We start from the raw sequence: 22,584 nt of genomic DNA on the forward strand, positions 1-22,584 counted from the left end.
CCAACAGTACATTAAAAGGATTATCCATCACGATCAAGTGGGATTCATCCCTGGGATGCAAGCGTGGTTCAATATTCGCAAATCAATCAGCGTGATACATCATATCAACAAGAAAGGACTCAGGAACCATATGATCCTCTCAATCGATGCCGAAAAAGCATTTGACAAAATACAGCATCCTTTCCTGATTAAAACGCTTCAGAGTGTAGGAATAGAAGGTACATTTCTCAATCTCATAAAAGCCATCTATGAAAAGCCTACTGCAAATATTATTCTCAATGGAGAAAAGCTGGAAGCCTTTCCCTTAAGATCAGGAACTCGACAAGGATGCCCACTCTCGCCACTATTATTCAACATAGTACTAGAAGTCCTTGCAACAGCAATCAGACGACAAAAAGGGATCAAAGGTATTCAAATTGGCAAAGAAGAAGTCAAAATGTCTCTCTTTGCAGATGACATGATACTCTATATGGAAAACCCAAAAGAAGCCACTCCCAAATTATTAGAAGTTATAGAGCAATTCAGTAACGTGGCAGGATACAAAATAAATGCTCAGAAATCAGTTGCATTTCTATACACGAATAACGAGACCGAAGAAAGAGAAATTAGGGAATCCATCCCATTTACAATAGCACCAAAAACCATACGTTACCTTGGAATTAACTTAACCAGAGACGTAAAGGACCTATATTCTAGAAACTATAAATCACTCTTGAAAGACATTGAGGAAGACATAAAAAGATGGAAAGATATTCCATGCTCATGGATCGGAAGAATTAACATAGTTAAAATGTCCATGCTACCCAGAGCAATCTACACTTTCAATGCTATCCCGATCAAAATACCAAGGACATTTTTCAAAGAACTGGAACAAACAGTCCTTAAATTTGTATGGAAACAGAAAAGGCCCCGAATCTCCAAGGAACTGTTGAAAAGGAAAAACAAAGCTGGGGGCATCACAATGCCGGATTTCGAGCTGTACTATAAAGCTGTGATCACAAAGACAGCATGGTACTGGCACAAAAACAGACACATAGACCAATGGAACAGAATAGAGAGCCCAGAAATGGACCCTCGGCTCTTTGGGCAACTAATATTTGATAAAGCAGGAAAAAACATCCGGTGGGAAAAAGACAGTCTCTTCAATAAATGGTGCTGGGAAAATTGGACAGCTACATGCAAAAGAATGAAACTTGACCACTATCTCACACCATACACAAAAATAAACTCCAAATGGATGAAAGACCTCAATGTGAGACAGGAATCTATCAAAATTCTAGAGGAGAACATAGGCAACAATCTCTACGACATCGGCCAAAGCAACCTTTTTCATGACACATCCCCAAAGGCAAGAGAAACAAAAGATAAAATGAATTTATGGGACTTCATCAAGATTAAAAGTTTCTGCACATCCAAGGAAACAGTCAGAAAAACTAAGAGGCAGCCCACGGAATGGGAGAATATATTTGCAAATGACACTACAGATAAAGGACTGGTATCCAAGATCTACAAAGAACTTCTCAAACTCAATACACGAGAAACAAATAAACAAATCAAAAAATGGGCAGAAGATATGAACAGACACTTTTCCAATGAAGACATACAAATGGCTAACAGACACATGAAAAAATGTTCAAAATCATTAGCCATCAAGGAAATTCAAATCAAAACCACACTGAGATACCACCTTACGCCAGTTAGAATGGCAAAAATAGACAAGGCAAGAAACAACAATTGTTGGAGAGGATGTGGAGAAAGGGGATCCCTCCTACATTGTTGGTGGGAATGCAAGTTGGTACAGCCACTCTGGAAAACAGTGTGGAGGTCCCTTAAAAAGTTAAAAATTGAGCTACCCTATGATCCAGCCATTGCACTACTGGGTATTTACCCCAAAGATACAGACGTAGTGAAGAGAAGGGCCATATGCACCCCAATGTTCATAGCAGCAATGTCCACAATAGCTAAATCGTGGAAGGAGCCGAGATGCCCTTCAACAGATGACTGGATTAAGAAGTTGTGGTCCATATATACAATGGAATATTACTCAGCTATCAGAAAGAACGAGTTCTCAACATTTGCTACAACATGGACGGCACTGGAGGAGATAATGCTAAGTGAAATAAGTCAAGCAGAGAAAGACAACTATCATATGATTTCTCTCATCTATGGAACATAAGAACTAGGATGATCAGTAGGGGAAGAAAGGGATAAAGAAAGGGGGGGTAATCAGAAGGGGGGATGAAACATGAGAGACTATGGACTATGAGAAACAAACTGAGGACTTCAGAGGGGAGGGGGGTGGGGGAATGGGATAGACCGGTGATGGGTAGTAAGGAGGGCACGTATTGCATGGTGCACTGGGTGTTATACACAACTAATGAATCATCGAGCCTTACATCGGAAACCGGGGATGTACTGTATGGTGACTAACATAATATAATAAAAAATCATTAAAAAAAAAAAAAATGAAAAAAAAAAAAATAAAAAAAAATAAAAAAATAAAACTGGAATATGGCCCATTGCCTTGCAAAGTTGTTGTGAGGGTGAAATGAAAAGATGTAAGTAAACCCAGGCGACAGAGAACTTTCAACAGGCGATGACTTTCTCACCGTTGCTTCCTATCACCCTCCCAGCTTCACCCCCACTAGCAGCAGGCTTGCCCGAGTCACTGAACCCCTTGGTCTCCACTTCTCTCTCCTATGAGATGAACAATGGGGTTAGAATGATTCCAAATAGACCTGCCACTCTGAAAATCCTGTGCACTCATTTTACCTCCCCAAATATGAAATTATGGGGCTGGATGAAATGAAGAGATATTGTACAGATAATCTAGATTTATTTACAGAGGATTATTAAGTATTGTGAATTGTGTGCGTTGTAATTCTATACTCATAACCTTAAAATGTAATTTTTCCTTAAAAAGTCTTCTGGAAGAAGAGTTATGGTCCATGTTTCAGCAGTTCAAACTCCAGAGAGTTTTTCAATATTTGGGAGGGGCTGAGGAGGCCCAATATTTTAAAGATGAATGTAATTTGGTGCTGAAATCTTCCTTTTGCATTTATGACTGTGTCCCAAAAGAGAATCCTAGAAAAGAGAATTGTGGTTCAGAAATATCAAGAGACCTCCTAAGAATTCAGCAAGGTTTCATATGCATTTCAGTTGATTTATGCTTTAAAATTGTTATTCATTTATAAGTTCCCACATTTATACTGCCCAAACAGGATGAATTTGACAACCTGTGAGTAATAAGAAAAGGAAGAAAATCAAGGTACCAAACAAATTATTTCCCTTTGGGTCATGTGCACCCCATAAGATACCTTGGATACAGCACTTACATCACAGAAAAATTTACTTAGGATTAGCAGAAAAATAATTTACTTGTTGCCATCTAGTCTTTAAAAGTCCTTTTTAAAAATTAACCTATTCGAAGAGTTCCCTGAGGAGAAAAATCTTTTAATTCTAATGCTTTTGCCCCAAGAAAAATGGTCTGAAATATTTCTAAATAAATTAGTGAAAAAGAACTCCCTTGAGTACAACCACAATTTTTAATTCCTTAAAGCATGTCTTGGTTTGAACAACATACCTGCAGGTCATATTCAAATTACACACCTTTGGGTCATATTCCAATCATACACGCACATACACACACACTGCACCACCCATTTCTCCCATTTCCTCCTGTAACCAGAAAATGGGATGTTTTACCACAACCATGCACACTCTTCCATTTGCATAAAAATAATGGCTTTAACCCACTAAAGAAGCACAAGAACATAATCAGGGTTGAAATTAGTCAAAATGAATAAAAGTTTTTAAGACAAAAATAAACCTTAAATTCTATATAACTTTGTCTGGATCAATGCAACCATGTTAAAATAAATACCTATATCACATAATTAAATATAGGTGACCTAGAAACACCCAACTTACAAATATCCTGTACGTGGGAACAGCCAACCCAAGTGAGACGGACCAGGACTAGGGCAGGCTCTCCCCAGGTCTGAAGGCGGGAGAAGGATTCCCCTTGGTCTCTTCCTGCTGGACACCGGTGTTGGTAGTGATTAGAGTAGAAAGGAGAAATGGGAAGCCATGGTTCTCATGCCACGACAGTATTCCCTTCCCACCATGCTCACCAAGGAATCCATTTCCCATAAATGTTACCAAGAGTGCCTTGGTTCCCAGGCGGGTCCATCAGAAGTCCGCTGGGCCCACAGTGCAGCTGGAACTGTGCTATTAATACTAGGCTGACTTCCCACTTGGAAGCCAACTCCAGCTCTGACAGTGTTCATCAGCTCTGTTATGGTTAAATGGATTTGTGGGCGGTCCTGGGAGCCTGCCAGTTAGAACATCCTTTCTGTGGGAAAATTCCTGCCGAGGCCCAAACAACTCACTGACAAACACGGTTGTAGACCACGTTGGGAGACCCTTAGGCATTGACAAATCAATCCTCACCTTTCTCTTCTAGAAGTGCTTGGGTGATCGCCCTAGTAAACCATCGCACAGATAAACACATGGTAGGTACAACACTCAGCACATGACCATGGTAACTAATAGGTATATTTTGCTGTAATCATTAATACAGCAACAGAGCTACCTCTCCCCTGACACATACACATGTACACACTCATTAGGACACTTTAGGCCCATCGCACGCATGCACACACTCCACCATGCAATGTTCCATGCGAACATGTTTTCATCTACACAGAAGTGTCTTTGCCTTTTCTTGGGGAAAAAATGAACCATGATCCAGGCTTGAACTGCGTACTTTAACTGTTGTTTTCTTGCTCTGGGGATTGATTTGTACTTGTTCATCTACATTCTCAACTGGCCCCTCCCCAGGCTAAAAAGACAACTGTAGGACAACCAGCCAAAGCATGGAGATGCTCAGCCATGGGACAGAAAGTGAAAGAGTTGTAATCAAGATTAGACCTGGGGCCTGAGTAACATCATGTTCAAATCAACTGACAGATTCTCTATTACATAATAGTCCTCTTGAATTAGTGAAACTTACATGTGCAAAGGATACTGATCTCATCAATGGTAAAGAGAGTCTGGTAAAAGTTGATGAATTACAAACCCGAATCATTTCTACGCACATACACAGAGCTAACAACACAACAGAGGAGATGTTGGATGATTTCATTAGCAGATTATAATCTGCTAAGAGATGAAAAATATTCACTGCCTAGGAGCCTTAAAAATGCACACTATTAACCTGTCCAAGGGAGACGACGGCGATACTGAAGCAGGTACATGCAATATACCTTCAGTTTTTGCAGCAGAAGAAAGCCAAAGCTGTATTATTTACTTAAAGACAGCACAGGAACCACTGGAGAACACAGTGGTCATGGAAGAGCAGAGGGTTTCCCAAATCTGATGTCTTTTTAAGTTGATCAGTCTTTCACCAAAGGGCAAGGGCAGAGACAAGGACCAAGTTCAGTGTAGTGAACTGTCCTCCAGGGAGGGGACCAGAAGAGACTGCAGCACACCTGAATGATCTCCAGTACAGAGCCATTAATGACACCCCGGCTTTGCTGTTACATCTTTATTACTTAATCATCCCCAAGGATAACATATTTTCACGTCCACGGAGAATCTGAAATGAAGTTAAGAGCAGATTTGGGCTTATTCTTAAAATAAATGCCTGAGAATGATCTTTTAGTTGGCATATAATATTTATAAATATAAATAAATATTGTATACTATGTATATATACTATATTCACCTAGATTGATGTATATATACTGTGCATATGTGTATATATTACATACTGTTTTTTCATACAATATGGATGCTAACTGACCTTTAAAAATGCCTTCATACTTCATACAAGTCCCAGCATACTTAGGACCACATCCATCTGTGGCTAGCTAATTAGAAATTACTAATTTCTGGAAACATGCCTCACTAACATGTTTCCAAACTGAAAGTAAGATGCAAGTGTGCATATCTGTATCGGTTATTAAAAGTATTAACCTTACACTATTGCAGAAGTGTCAACACGAATCCACCCTCTGGAGTAGCCATAGCTACTGACCAATACACAGAGGTAAGCCCCAGAAAGAAAAGTGGTCCCAAATACGCATTGGGAAAGAAGGCAAAAAATAATAATAATTTCCCCCTCAACATTAGGTAAACCTGTATGGTGCTGTGGAAACAGAAAAAGGTATTAATTCCACATAGTGCTCTCTCCCAGGCAAAAACATTTTAAAATAAAAATAGCTTTTAAAAAAGTTCTAATTTCAAGTCACCCTGAGAACTAAACTTCTTCCTTTCAGGGAATTTACCAGTCTTGACCAGTGCTTAGAAGTCTTGAACGTTGATACATTTGCTGGGGTGCACTTGCCTGACCAGAAGCAATCTGTCTTGCTCAACAGTAATGCTATACTCTACTCAAAACAAAACAAAACAAAATAAAAAACCAGAAAAGAAAAAAAAAAAGGATGGCAGATATGTTAATCTGGGCTAAGTTGTCCCAAGGGCCACACCTATTTCTTGGTGGTTGATCAAACCCAGTTTAGGATAAGGAGTTTGAATACATGGCAAGCAGCCCAAATGAATTTTTGCCAGGTCCCTCCTTGTTTCAATTCCTTCTTCCCTAATTGCTCCGCTTCCTCTCAGCACTTTCTGGTCACTCTCCCTGACCCCATCATTGGAGAGGGTGTGTCCATAAAGTGGGTGCATATTTTAGACAAGGCACTCCCTGGGCTTTCTAATGAGCCAACAATCTCCTGTGACTGCATGAGGCAAACTTTTCATGCAAAGAGATGTTCAGAATACCTGAAAGGATAGAGAAGCTAACTTTTTGTTATTGCTACGCTAACAAGATTTTTGGTGCCTGATGGCTAATAAATGGTTACATGTATGGAGAATTTGGTGTTTCCTAAAACCTGATAGGGATATGGTGGAGCAGTAGTTAACCTTTACCACCTTGCACTTCTTTAATGGTTTCCATTATCTACCAAAGAGAACCTAATAGTTGTGACTGTCCAAACTAGTCGGGGCCCAGGGTCCGTGTGCAACATCTATCCTACAAGATCATTGTTAGGATTACATGAAATATATATACATATTTTTTCACCACCACCATCATCATGATCATCATCATCACCATCATTATCACCATCACCACTAACATCACCATCATTATTATCATCATCCTGTAATGTGAAATAAGGACTACTCGTTACAGAATTTTAGTTAGGAAGGGAATGTGATCTATGATAGAGTAAACTCAAAGGTAAGCACAGTAATCTACAGTTCTTTTATATAGAAGTATGTCCCAATAGTTCATCAGCCTCAATATATCTTGCCTCAATAGACCATCTATCCACTTTTCTCCCATTACCAAGGAGCCTGAAGGTTTACATAAATGTCCAATTTCAGTGAAGTACTGGACAAATTTTTCTGGAACCTTTGTGGACCAGACTGTAAAATGTAGCAGAAATGGTTGTACATTCATGTGAACTTAAGAACTAATTAACCCCGCGTGCCTGAGTGGCTCAGCCAGTTAAGTATCTGACTCTTGATTTATGCTCAGGTCATGATCTCAGGGTCATGAGATGGAGCCCTGAGTCAGGCTCCATGCTGAGTGTGGAGCCTGCTTAAGATTCTCTCTCCTTCTCCCTCTGCCCCTCCCTGTCCCCCGCCTCTCTGTTTAAAAAAAAAATAGAAAAAAATTAATTAACAAGAAGGGCAAAACAACAATGGCAGATACTTGGCCCCATTTTGCTCAAACTCTTCATCAAAAACTGACATAAAAGTATAGATCATATTTGTCAAATTTGCAGGTGTCACTAAGCTCAGAAAAATAGATAATAAGAGACAGAATTCGGGTTTTTAAATATAGTTTAAATTTACATATAATAATTTAATTAGATCCAAATGTTTAGAATGAAACTAAAACAAAAAGATTCAAAACATTAGAGAGAAGTTTGCATTTAAATTATAACAAAAGTTAATCAGAGATAGAGAAGTGACTTGAGGAACAGGTAGAGCTCTTTGTCCACAAAGCTCAAAAGAAATCTGACAAAAGTGCTAAACCAGGTAAAGGAAACTTAGGCTGCATGAAAGAACTTGAGAATCCAACTCAAGAAAAGTGAAAATGCCCTGGGCTCCACCCAGACCACAATACTCCTGGAGCAGCAAACTGTTAGGGAGGCCACACCTTTGAAAGACATTGGTGCATCCAGCGAGCCCTGAAAAGGATGGTGTGGACAGGAGGGGAAGTTTCTGGAAAGTCATTTAACAAAACTTTGAGGTCCATGAAAGGAATTAAGGCTGTTTAGTCTGCCAGGAGTTGGGGTAACAGAAATGCTGACTGGCCAGCAGGTAAATTCAATAGTAGATCTGGCCTATCTTCCAAGAGAGAAGATTTCAAATGACTGAACAGGAATTCCAGAGAGTAGGCCTGGCCTTTTCCAAGGAGATCCTTTCTAAAGAAAACATTTACCCAACCATAAGTGACTTAGGGGTAAGGGGACTCTTAGCACTCAGAGGCTCGTGCAGATAATCATTGGCTCATCCATCCTAAACATGGAGAAAAGGATTCCCGCTATGGGGGAAAGGCCAAACATATGACCTTAGAGGTCCCAGCACTGTAATTCAATTCTCCTACATTACTTTTGACAAGAGATAGGAAGAAGAGGCAGGGGTTCGTTAAGGGAGAAGGAAATGCTTAGAAATGGGAGACATGAAGTTTACTGATGGCTCTTGGTGGCTAAGAAATGTAGCAGGTGGCAGAGTCTCCTTGATAACTAGATCCATACTAATCAAATAATAAAGGTCTGAACCAAACTTTAGAAGTTCACTTAAGGTTGATCCTATTCTGAAGACAATGTAGTGCAAGACAGTTTTCCCAGCACCCTATACGCCATCCACACCCTCTGAAGAATGGGATGATGCCTCACGCCTTTTCACGTCCCCCCCAACAGCTTAGGTATGGGGCATGCAGCAGGTGCTCCCCGGCCCCTTGCTGCTCAGTTAACCTTTGACTTTTTCTCCAGGGGATTCAGGTTAAAGAATGAGGAATGATTCACCAACAGTGGCAAGTCTAGTTAGGCCAAGTGGCTATTTGCTTGACTGCTTTCACTAGGGTAAACGATCCTAACCTAATTGGAAGTATTTGGACGTCAGAGTGATAAAAACATGACTTGGGCTATTTTGCGGCAAAATATCATAGTAGTGTATCAACATGGTTTTTTTCCTTAAATCTTTCAATTGCTGGTCATTTTTTAAAATTGTCTTTTCAAAAATGTTATACTTTTCTGATGTCTGATAGGACATTAATGAATTTTGTTAGACTGCACTTCGATACTATAATGATGTGATATCATTATTTGATATAATATTGTAAGATACATAGCATATATTGTATTTTAATATAATGTAGGTACCTTTTAATAACAAGTCTCTAGAAGATTTACAACCATATAATCATTATACAGTTAAATTACACCAAAGCAACTTGAGAGTTTATCATGTAATTAAATAACACAAAACATCCACATTGCCTTGACCCAGAAACGAGAAAAATGATGCTACAGAGTTAAAGCAAGGTTAGAACATTATTGTAGGGCATACCTGCTGAAGGGAGCACATTTTCAAATATCTACTTTACTTCTTTATTGCCTCGGTTATGCACTTAGTCCTAACTGAGTCTGTGGCTCCCGTTAATTCGTTTTCACCTTTTATTGCTGGGGAATTTCATCACAGCTCTATGATCTGCCAATAGATGACTCTTTGGGTCAATTGAGAATGCCACAGCTTGCGCTCCTGCAGTCTCAGAGCACTTCACTGTGGATTTTAATTATCGTGGTGTTGTGCTTATGAGCCACCCCCAAACAGCATTGAACTGGGAAGTCATTTTCTTCCAGTTACCTTTTTAATTAATATCAAAATGACAGACACATACACAATGCGTCATTCTTTACAGACACTGGTTCATCAGTGGACTTAATCACTTCCAGAGCAGTGCAGATGGATGAAATCCAAGGGGCTCTGATTCACAGGACTCCTGGCTTTTCTCCCATTCAGTTGGTGGGAAATTCTTTCTCTTTTTAAGTTAGATGAGGGGTGGACTTAGAGAAATCTGTATCTTACACTCTCCTGATTGGGCTCATGCCTTTACTGGTCTCCAAATCTCATATGTTTTTTGGTCAGTTGACCAGACTCCTAATTCTATCCACTGCATTCAAATAGCTGCACTATTTTTTTTTCTCCTTCTTCCCCCAGTGTTGCAGCACTTTCCAAATCCGGGGCTTCTCTAGCTGGCCGCACAGATCTGCCTGAGTGACACACAGCATCTCTCCTCTGTGCTAATAAGTCACTTATAGCCCAGGGATCATCTTGGGTATCCTATAAGTCATGACCAATGGTGCACTAGGGACATAGCGATTTTCTTAATAAATCCCTGTTGTGCAGATAGAGGAGCTAGGATTACCAACCAGGTCTGCTTTTGCTCAAACTTGTGTCTTAACTATCACTTAAAAAAAAAAAAAACAAGATATAATTCACATACCATAAAATTCACCATCTTAAAGTCTGCAGTCCAGAGGGTTTTAATATATTCAGAGAGTTGTGCAACCATCACCACAATCAGTTTTAAAGCATTTTCATCATTCCAAAAAGAAACCCGTACCCAATAACAGTTCTTCCCCACTCTGCTCTTCCCCAGTCCCTGCAACCACGAATTCTCTTTCTGTCTCTATGTGTTTGCCTATTCTGGGTACTTCATATAAATGCAATCATACAGTATGGGCCTCTTGTGTCTGCATTCTTTACTGAGCATAACGTTGTCAAGGCTCTTCCATGTTGTATCACTTACCGTTCCTTTTTATAGCTGAATAATATTCTATTGTATACATCTATCACGTTTGCTTATCTGGTCAGCAGTTGATGGACATTTTGATTGTTTCCACTTTTTGGTTACTACAAATAATGTTGCCATAAACATTCCTGTACGTGTTTCTGTGTGGATATAGATTTTCATTTCTCTTAGGAAGACATCTAGGAATGGAATTTCTAGGTTGTATTACTCTATTCTTAACTATAGCTTAATTGTTGCCCTCAGGTGGCCACAAGTGATCTCAATACTGTAAATTCTCCTACACCTTGACTCTATCAACTTTTTATAATAGAAAACCCAGTTTGGGACATTTCATTCTATTTTGTCATCATAAAGGCCATCCATTCATGTCTATGAACAGTTCAATGCAAAGACCTACAGAAAGTTAAAATTAAATTTGAAGCATTTATCTTCTTAAAAATAAATACATCTTATTTAGAAGAATCTATAGATAATAGAATGGGTAAATTCTCCATTGATTAATAATACTTTCTTATAGTAGTATCTGCTATAGCATTTCCTTAAAAGAGCAAGCACTTCCAGTACTATGTATGATCAATCATTTCTTCCTTCTGTGAGTGTCAAGTCCTTCAACGGGTAATGACATCAGTCTACAGAGAAATCTTGTAGGGTCATATCCATCTTCCATGAGACAATTGACCCAACCTGAATTAGTGATGTCAGAAAAACCTAACTTTTTACATGTAACTTTTTTTTTACATTCAGCAACACTTCATTGCCCAGAATAACAGAACAATAAACTTCATTAGATAATAAAAGGAACTTATTTATAATTAACAAATTAATTCTGTAAATGGTCCCTGAAGGAAGATTAAATGTAATCAGTCTTGCCCATAAGTACTGTCAATATAACCTCCAAATCATATTTAAACCTATAATAAAAGACTAGTCCAATCAGTACCAAACTTCCTCCCACCAGATTCCAGTGTATTCAAAATTCCTAATCGTCTTAGCACAAGCATTACTAAACACTATAATTTTATATTGTATTGCTTCACACTTAGAAAAATATCCCTTCCCTTGTCTTCTGAGAAGATACTTCTCCAGGGATCTTGTAGACTTCAGATTTGCTTTCTTTCTCCTGCCTCATTTAGCATCAGTGAGATCATTCTGTAAAATCCACTGGGACGGGAGGCCATTTGCAACGTATCGATCAGTCACATAGATAAAATTTGTCTTTAGATATTATGCAAATACTGCCGACAAACACAAAATGTTTTTCCCACCTTTTCAGTTGACTAAGAGAAATCGATCTAGATATAGATGTGTAACAGCAAAGGTACTATTGCCCTCTGCTACTTCATTTTGAGGCCCTCTTAAAACAAGAAGAAAAAGATAAAACCATATTAAAGAAAGCGGAGTTACAGGATTCCAGCAGTATTGTTCTTACTGGTTTTGCTTGTTTGAGATGACTACTGAGTTCCACAAATTGCTAATGAGGCCCCCACCCTTGAAATCCCCATGCCACGCCGTATCCCCAAACAGAGCCACAGTATGTGAAGGGAAGTGAAACTTCCAGGGTCAGCACCAGGATGGTGTTGACAAAGAAACCCATGTGCATGGTGCAGTGCAGACTGTTTTTCAAATGACCTCAATCTTTAAAAGGCCCACAAACATACAACTGAGTTGGCTTCCTCCTACCACTTGAAACAATCCCAGTTCACCTCACCCCCCCACCCCACCACCTCCCTGCTCACGTGCTAAGCAAATACATGCCATTTCAACATTTGGCTGAGGTACACATTAGCAAGGCAAATTTTTCTTACATTACTACCCACGGCCAAGTGTATAACTCTGAAGTGGTCTGCTCTGCCTGCTGTTTTTCCATGTGAGTGCAACATTATCTATAGGCGTACGATCCCCACCAGTGCAGAAGTAACTGCTAACCATTTGTATCTTAGTAAGAGGGAATCCATGAAGCAATAGATGTTTAAGAGTTGGGGTGCCGGGGCGCCTGGGTGGCGCAATTGTTAAGCGTCTGCCTTCAGCTCAGGGTGTGATCCCGGCGTTCTGGGATCGAGCCCCACGTCAGGCTCCTCTGCTGGGAGCCTGCTTCTTCCTCTCCCACTCCCCCTGCTCGTGTTTCCTGTCTCACTGGCTATCTCTCTCTCTGTCAAATAAATAAATAAAATCTTTTAAAAAAAAAGAGTTGGGGTGCCATCTCCCAGATTTGTATGAATTTCCTTTGTAATATCAATGATAAATTGTCAACTAAACTCAGCTGGTTAAGATAAGTCCACTGAACTTGGTCTTAGACAGCCTGAGCTGGAATTTCTCTTCTACCAATAATTAGCCATGTGAACTTGGGAAAGCTACTTAACTTGGTGAGCAGCCTCTGTTAGTTGCCTATCCAGCAGTCATTTCCCCTTCCCTCCTCCTTCCAAACAGAGGTCTGATGTTTGTTAGCCTTTCAACCTTCCCTTCGTGTGACAAAGGATACATGATCCATCCCTGGTTCCAACGATAGAGTCTCATTATTTTTAGTCAGTTGTGGTTATGCCCTTATATTTGCCAGGGCTGTTTTCGGGAGGGAAATGGACATCAGATTAAGTTCAGTTACATAACAATCACAAAAAGAGCAAGAAACAAAAATAACAGTGGCTTTAAATAAGATGCAAATATAATTCCCTGGTGGAGAAAGAAGCCGGGTGTCAGTGACCCTGGAGCACCACAATGCCATCAGGGAGGAGGCTCCCACCAGCTTACTTGTCTGTCAGTTTGCTGTGCTACCTCGGGCCCAACAAGGCTGCTTGAGCTCTGGAAAACATCTGTCCTCCAGCCAAAATGAACCCTTCCTTGGTCACATGGACACAGTTGACTGCATAGGAGGCAGCACAAAGGAGGCTGGGAGAAGGGCGGCAACCAACAGTCATTGCCACAGCATGCAACCCAATTCCAGCCAATGAGACATGAAGAAGACTCGTGGAAAGTCCCCTGCTAAGGAGGAGAAAGAAAGATGTGGCTTGTACTTGTCTCTCTGGTCCCTGTCAGATAGCAATGTGATGTTTGGAATTGCTGCAGCCATCTTGTTACCAACCAGCCATCTTGAAAGCCAAAAAGACCTGCCACCCAATATTTTGTACATAGATCCTATACCACTCTGGATTTCTTATGATGTTAGACTGCAATTTCATTGCTCTTTAATTCTGTTGGAGGCGGAGCATTCTATTACTTGTAGCTGAAAGCTTCCTAATCCATTCCACCCATCCAATAGGTCTTCCAAAGTCGAAGACAGTTATTTCTCCTCTTGGTCTGTATTTTCACAAGCTAAGAATTCTAGAGACATAAAAGACCAGCTAGTTATTGTTTTAATCACTATTAACAAAATATACCTTGGTAACTATTGGTTTTACTTAAAAAGGAATGCGAAAAAAAACATGTTGCACATTCATTTACTCAGGTATTCAAATATTTCCTGAAAAGTTTAACAGTTTTAAAATCCTGGCTCCACCATTTCTGGCACTGTGATCTAGTGCAAGTAATTTAATCTGTGAGAGCCATAGTTTCCTTGTATGAAAAGAAAGGGAAAATACCATCACTTTTTAGGAGTGTGTGAAGTTCAGAAATATATGTAAATGACATAATGTCAGATATATAATAGGTGCTCAGTAACTGGAAACTATCATGTCATGGGCAGCCACTGAAGATACAAAGATGAAATTAGATCTGGTTCAAAGTGGTATTCCTTCCTTTCTTTCTTTCCTTCATTCATTTATACATATATGCATCCATAAATACATATTCCACCTACTTCCAGAAGGTACTGAAAGCAGCCAGAAGGCAAACGGAAACATCATAGCAATGTTTTAAGTTCTAGAATAAAGAGTATATACCAAGGAATTATGAGTAGTCAGAGAAAAAGCAGAAACCAGCAGGCAAAAGATGACACAAATAAGCAGAAACCATGAGGGAAAGAGAAGGAAAGTCAAGAAAGTATTGGAGATTAGAAAGAAGGAATGGGTAAAGAAGAGAAGCAGGATTGAGGGAACAAGGCATGATGTGGGTCGGGGGTGGGGAGGAGAGAGACTGAGACAGAGAGCTGAGTCTACAGCCTGGCAAATGTCTAGCATTGCTGAAGACTCGTATTTTGCACAGTGATGAGTTCCTTCTGAGTCTTGCCTGGAGTAGGGCGCCAGTTGCCCCAAGGACTAAGATGCTTTTCTCCTCTTCATATTCCTTCCCTTGTAACTTTATAATGAATAATCAAGCATGTCTCTGTTCCTTGCAACACAAAAGATCCTAAAACCAAGTAAACGGTAGCTGAGGCCATGGAACTGGAAACAGGGTGAAAGGAATGTGTATACAGTGATAAGGGAAGAGGGTTGAGATGGAAATGTGTTTAAAGAGCAGAAGAAGGAAAAGATGCCTGCAGAGGAGATCAAGGGGTATTACCTGGAGAAATCCAGAGAAATAAAGGATTTGTGGGAAATGGAGGAAAAGAGGCTGCCAGGAAGAAACAGAGTTGGATTCAAAGGCCACCAAATTTAAATGCAATAGGATTCATCTTCCTGAATTTGGTGATGAGGTCTTCTATAACCTTGAATAAAGGAGATTCAAGAGTGATGGTGTGAAAGTCAGCTGGCAGAGGGCTGAGTGAATAGAGATGAGTATGTAAGGTAGCTTTGAGTGCAAATTATCCTTATGTGAGGTTTAGCTGGAAAAGATAGAAGTGATGGCTTTCAGGAGGGGTTTGCTCAAGGAGGAGCTTTGACATAAAGAGATAATTGAGGGTGTAGAGAAGCTGAAGCTGGAGGAGAGTGAGATGATACTATTTGGAGTGGACCCTGAGGAAGCACAATTGCATGGGATTTGGATAGGAGGGCAAATGTCTTTACCTCACAGATGGGAAGAAAAGGGGTTTGTGTTGCTTATTTGACTTTCGTATGTGACAGATCTTTTACCGCAGGACAAATTGACCCAGTAATTTCATATGGAACTAGCTATAAGAAAGTTTTTTTTAAGGATTTCATGTTTATTTTTATTTTTTAAAAAGATTTTATTTATTTGAGAGAGAGAGAGAGCACATGTGTGCATGAGAGAGAGTATAAGCAGGGGGGAGGGGCAAAAGGAGAGGGAGAAGCAGACTCCCCGCTGAGCAGGGAGCCTGATATGGGACCCTGGGATCATGACCTGAGCTGAAGGCAGACACTTAACCAACTGAGCCACCCAGGCACCCAGAATATTTCAAGTTTTAAATTTGTCTGCTTTAAGCTCACAAAGTAGTATGTGTAAACAATATGGCTGTCTATAATTTGCCAATTATTGTTACTTGCTCTGGATATAAGCCCATCTCACAAGAGCACCGATGGGGTTGGGTTTCTGGAAGTGACAAATCTTGTAGCTGTGGCTGGCCAATGAATCACCCAGGAAGTTTGAGAGACCAGGATGTTGTTACCTCCAGCTTGGGGCTTCCAGGCTTCCGCCCTATCGGGCAGGCACATCTGCTTCTCCAAACGAAGGAAACAAAACCAGAATAGAAGAGACAGTTGGCAAAGCCACAAGGTCAATCCTTGCCCTCTCCTTCCTGGTTTCCTGCACCGAGCTAAGACTATCTACGTGAGCTGCCTTGGAGCAATACTGCACTCTGAGAAAAGAACTGACATAGGAACCACTAATACTGCTTTCCTTTTTCAGCATCTCTGAAATGCCACTGGATTCATTTACTTGTCCCACAGATTTTAAATGACTTCCCACCATGTGCTAGAATCTGTTGTAGGCACTGGAGAGGAGTGGTGGTCATAAAATAATTTTCCTATGTAGTACACATGGCCATGGGTCTTGCATAAGGTCTAATTATTAATAAGGATTCTTACTGTTGATCTAAACGGATGCATCTGTAAATCTCACTAAGCATATTGCATTACTGTTTACAAGAGATGAGGTTGCTGTTTAGTTTTCAGCATGGAAGATGCACATGCTGTACTTTGCATTTATGAGGTGTGGCTCAGGGTGCACAAACCCTTAAGATAAATACTCCATTCTACAACCCACAAAAGAGGATGAACTCCACAGCTTATATGTGTTCCAAGTTTCATCATGGCCCATTTGGCCCAGGGTTCCATATGTGTCAGAAGGTCCATGTGCCATATTAGAGAGGGCAAGTTCATTTTGTTATCATCTCAAATGGCATTCTTATCCCTGCTCCAATACTAACTTCCTAACTTGCCTTGATGATCACTTTTGGATTCGTCTTCCATGACTTTATCTAAAATTATTTTAGAATTTCTGCATTTAAAAATGTTAGACTATATCACTTTCTTAAAATACAGGTTTAAAAATAGAACAAACATGTTTTCAATTTATGACTCCCACAAGCTTAACTCTTATTCTATAATCCTGTTTCTTAATGTCGCTTAAAGGGTTTTAACTAGTCCTATATGTCCACCTCTGTATCCCCATAGCCTATGAAATACCTGACAAAGAAGGAAAGGGCTTAATAAGTATTTGGGATGAAAAAAAAATAATTTAATAAACAGGTACTTGTCACCCCTTTTAATTTGTAGGCTTTAAACTTCCCATGTCTCCACCCTCATTTTTTACAGACTAGAGAATCCTAATATTTTCATGGATTCTCGCCAAATAAGGCTTAGGTGCTGTAACTGAGTTGACCATATGTTCCAGTTTCCTTAAGGCAGTTTTAGTTTAAGCCTAATGTCCCAGTGTCATTATTACTAGTGACCCGTTCCCTTTCAAAAGTATCCTGGTCTGAATGAACCTGTGTCCACTATTCCCTTGGGCTCCCTTGAGCCCCTCTATAATACTCCACATGTGGACTTCAGGGGCCTCCAGTGAACACTTTCTTGTACATTGCAGTAGTTTCTGATTGTTTTGTTCCCCAGTCCCCTTCCTGATGATAAAGTGTCTCTGTGGGCCTTTAGACTATTGGGTATTGGGTAGGAGATGTCCAAGAAAAATCTAGGCCAGTGCTTTTCAAATTTTAACACGCATATGTATCACCTAGGGCTGCTGTGAAAATTCCAATTGTGTTCAGCAGGTCTGGAATGGGAACACAGATTTTGCATTTTTAACTGGCTCCCGGGTATTGCTGGTACTGTTGGGCTAAGGGCCACACTTTGAGTTAAGAGTCTGCAAGTGTTCCTAACTAGCCACAAACTTAAAGACCAGCCATTAGGAGACAGTACCACTTAGTACTTAACGAGTTTGCGCTTTGGACGCCATAGCACTGAGGTCAAATCCTGCCTCAATCACTTACTAACTGTTTCAAGATCAAATAGAGTATTTGATCTCTCTAAGGCTCAATTTTCTTACATATGAGACAGTAAGAATAATATCTATCTCAGGGGAGTAATGTGAGTATGAAATGAGATAATAACTATAAAACAATACCGTCCCTCACCCATTGTGAATGTTCAAAAATGGTGGTAGTTGAAACTGTCTTCAACATAGTCATTAAACTGCAGTTCACATTCTTCTCCCTTCCACTCTGTACAGCACTTCCCTGCAACTTTTCCCATTTTATTCAAAGCTTAACATCAGAGGGTACTTGTTTAGGGAAACATCAGAGGGTAATGAGCCATATTTTGAACAGTGCCTTAAAAAAGGACACTTGGGCATGCCAGATTATCCAGTGGTCAGTACATGCAAGACTTGCAATCAGTGTTTGGACAGAGCCACAGAAAAGGCAGGAACAAACATTTGGTTGAAAGTTGGTGATTAACTCCAGTTCATAGACATTCAATTGTCACTTGGGCAAATTGAGTTTTCAGGGCTGTGGCTGCCTCCCCGAGTTTGAATGTGTCTGTAATGGCAGCCAGGAGCAGGTACTGTTCAACTGAATGTACTCTTCAAAAACCCAGTATTACCAGCAGAAGAAACTGAGTGACTATTAGAAAAATAGGCAGGTTGAACAAACAAACTCTTCAAACCAGTTCTCATTTTAAGCTTTGTCTCCTCTTTTTCCTAACTGTGGATATCAGGAGGCAAAATTCCAAGTATTTCAGTTTCACTTTCTTTCCTTTAGGCTTTCAAAAGCCATATAACCAGAACCTTTGTTTTAACTATCATAAACTGATAGGATTGAAATAGCATTTTGTAAACAAAACTTGCTATTTAAATCTGTGGGGTCACAATCATTGTTGTGGTCATCAAAATTATTATCCTCTTCCTCATCTTTAAGGTCCTCTCCAGCTATAAACATTTCTCTTTCCTCTGATGTCAGTCCTAATGCAGGACCAGTGTTCTCTCTCTGGGCAGAATAAACAATGGAAGGGGGAAAATTAGATCAGAAACATGGATAACTTTCTCACTAGAAAATTAATCTCTAATTTAGTCACTGTAAAAGAAGACGTTGAGTTTGGAGTCACAACGTGCTGTATTTTCACATCCTAAAATTCAAAGCTCACTCTAGATTATAATTTTCCATCAATTCATTTATGAACTTACCAATTTCACATCTGACTTGACCACAGTACCTATAGCTTGAAGAACATAAGAAGATGGCTCTCGCACTGAGAGCTCACAGAACTACCAGAACATGTTTCCTGAAGCCCATCACTACAAGCCAACCCTTCTCCATCCTGCAACAACTATCCTGGAACCCGGATGGCAGATCATTTTCAAAGTACATCTAAGCACATTCAAAGTACAGTAGAAAATATGTTCATAACAGAAGATTAGCCCAAATATCAGGCTGCAAAGAGGGCCTGCTTATTGAGAAAATAAGCACAAATAATTCATATTTTTTCTACTTGGCACTGACAGATCTCATTTGGTGAATAAATCTCAAAAATTCCTTAAGATGATCTCCATGAAGACAGGGAGAGAAATCTCCAGCACATTTCCATTATCTGATTGGAGAGATGGTGCCAATGGGCAGCCAGGACATAGACAGCATCAACATGAACATGACCACTCAAGTGTTTCTCTCACCAAAGTGGTTCTACAGGCACACAGCTGTTTCTCCTCTAAGCCAGAAGTTGGCAAACTATGACCCACAGACCAAATCCAGCCCATTGCCTGTTAGTGTAAATAAAGTTTTATTGGAACCAACTGTGCATATTCATTTATGTATCATTTATGTCTATTTTTGTGCTAAGATAGCAGAGTTGTAACACAGACCATATGGCCAGCAAAACCTAAAATATTTACTATCTGGCCCTAACTAAAATACTACGTACTTCTCTCTCTTTCTCTCTTTCTCTCTCTCTCTCTCTCTCACACACACACACACACACACACACACACAAACACCCCCCCCAAAAGCAAGCTCTCCCTGACAAATAATTGATTTAGTTTGAAGAATTCATGTACCTCTTTGATAACTTAAAATAATTATAAGCCTTCATAAAGTTATTAAAAACCTAGCATGAAGAAGTTTTCACTAAAAATTTCTATACTGATATCCCTTTGGTATATAGTTAGTCACTAACAAATGAACCAGATATTACTGGCAAGAAAAATAATGCCTTTCTCTTTAGTAATAATTATTATCATAATATCTTTATTAAAGATAATAAAGTTTTACATATTAGAATTCAAGTGGGAAAAGGCAGGGAATAACATAGAAAGATATATTACATATATATGAATAACATTCAATATCTTTGATTTCTATAAATATATGATAAATAAAAAACTAGTATTTGAGGTTATGCTCATATCCTAAGTATCTGCATAATAATTGGGAATAGACAAGTTCATTCAAAAGACTCCTCTGTGAGTTACACTGGAAATGTCCCTATAAAAGTATAGTATCATCTTAATTTAGATTTAATGTACCTCAATGCAATTGTGTAATTATTTGAGGACCTAGAGCCAATAAGGGGAAATTATATTTAAATGAAGAAGAGGGTTATCCTTGCATCCTGCTTTAGTTAATTATAAGGCATGAATACTTACATTCCATAAAAACAAAAGGAGAGACAAAACCATCTGCCATGAATAATTTGCAACTTAGGTCCAGGCTACGTTTTGTTTGGTTGGGTTTTGTTTGTTTGTTTGTTTGTTTCTAGAAATAACCAATATATTTTTTTCATTAATTTTCATGTTTTTACCTAAGTTCTAGTTAGTTAACATACAGTGTAATATTAGTTTCAGGTGTAGAATTTAGTGATTCATCACTTACAACACCCAGTGCTCATCACAACAAATATGCTCCTTAATCCCCATCACCCATTTAATCTATCCCCCCACCCACCTCCCCTCTGGTAACCATAAGTTTGTTCTCTATAGTTAAGAGTCTGTTTTATGGTTTGCCTCTCTCTTCCCCCCCCCATGTTCATTTGTTCTATTTCTTGAATTCCACATATGAGTGAAATCATATGGTGTTTGTCTTTCTCTGACTTACTTCACTCAGCATAATAAATGTAAATGGCAAGATTTTGTTCTTCTTTATGGCTGAGTAATATTCCATTGTATATATATTCCACATCTTCTTTATCCACTCATCTGTCAATGGACATTTGGGCTACTTTTGAAATATAGTCCTTTATCTCTCCTTTCAAAGACCCTCGAGCATCTGCTATGGTTTTATTTTCACAGTATCTAGATGTGTCATTATAATCAGATAGAAAATTCAACAAAATTATTTTCCTCAGTAAATAAAGTATATAATTAATATCTATATTTACTATTGGTTTTTAATTACTTGATGTCATTATGTGAAATTAGACATTTTTATATTGCAAATACTTCCTCATCAGTGATTCGGTGATTAAGTGGGTAGCGATAAAGAATGATTTTATTTTTTAAAAACTCCATGTTTACTTTAGAGCAATGATCTTCTATTCCTCATTTCATGTGCATCATAAATAATAATTAAGAAATTATTGATAACTGGAACAATGGTTTACAATTCTGATTATGCTGAAAGGCTAAGGAAAGACTTTGGAAATTCAAAAGCCAAGACAATTGATGTTGCTTTATTCCTTCCTTCCCTATCAGGTACAAAGAAATTACTCAAGAAATGCTTACTATATGGAGATACTAAAATAAGAATTATTTTAAAAAATTATTCATACAAATTCCTAAACATGAAACTAATATATTCTAATAATGCCAAATGTTTACATGAATGCTTTCTAATTTTTTCACTTCTATATATTTTTTATTTAAATTCAATTAATTAACATATAGTATATTATTAACTTCATCAACACATCTATATATTTCTTATAATTAGAATACTAAATCTCCGGGGTGCCTGGATGGCTCCGTCGGTTAAGTGTCTGCCTTCAGCTCAGGTCACGATCTCAGGGTCCTAGGATCAAGCCCTGAGTCAGGCTTCCCGCTCAGCAGAGAGCCTGCTTCTCCCGCTCCCTCTGCCCCTACCCCTGCTCGTGCTCTCTCTCATTCTCTCTGTCTCTCTCTCATATATATATAAATAAAATCTTTTTAAAAAAGAAAAGAATACCAAATCTCTGCCCATCAGTATCAGCCTTTTAAAGAACTTGTGGTAGCCAACCCTTAATCCCAGGACACACAGACGTTAGATGTTAGTAGGTAAGAAACCAACCCAACAAATTTCTGCTTGGTAAGCAAAATAAAAAGTAAAATGTAAAACAAGAGATTTTGTTTTCTCTACTTTGGGAGAAAAAAAATCACTAGTCTTCTCAAGTTTATAATAAACACATACCCACACACACAAAGAAAGCAAGAAAGCAAGCAAGAAACGAAGAGAACAAAAGAAAAGAAAATGATAACAATGTTTACCCAGATCTCTAAAGCACAAGGCCTACAATTTGACCCCAAACTTC

General features: G+C 39.1%; 1 protein-coding gene across 8 annotated transcripts in view; it reads right to left on the reverse strand.

Moving 5' to 3' along the window:
• Window positions 1-22,584, reverse strand: part of ARHGAP6 (Rho GTPase activating protein 6) — a 487,298-nt gene that overhangs the window by 172,850 nt on the left and 291,864 nt on the right. The window contains exon 1 of one of the 8 annotated variants that reach the window (XM_057310036.1): window positions 4,134-20,241. The exons of 5 other annotated variants lie outside the window; for them this stretch is intronic. In XM_057310036.1, coding sequence (XP_057166019.1) covers window positions 4,134-4,145 — 12 coding nt within the window. In that variant the 5' untranslated portion in view covers window positions 4,146-20,241. 2 more of the 8 variants (XM_057310041.1, XM_057310037.1) reach the window with 2 other exon arrangements.

This window comes from Ursus arctos, chromosome X, assembly GCF_023065955.2.
Source record: "Ursus arctos isolate Adak ecotype North America chromosome X, UrsArc2.0, whole genome shotgun sequence".
Taxonomy (NCBI): Eukaryota; Metazoa; Chordata; class Mammalia; order Carnivora; family Ursidae; genus Ursus; species Ursus arctos.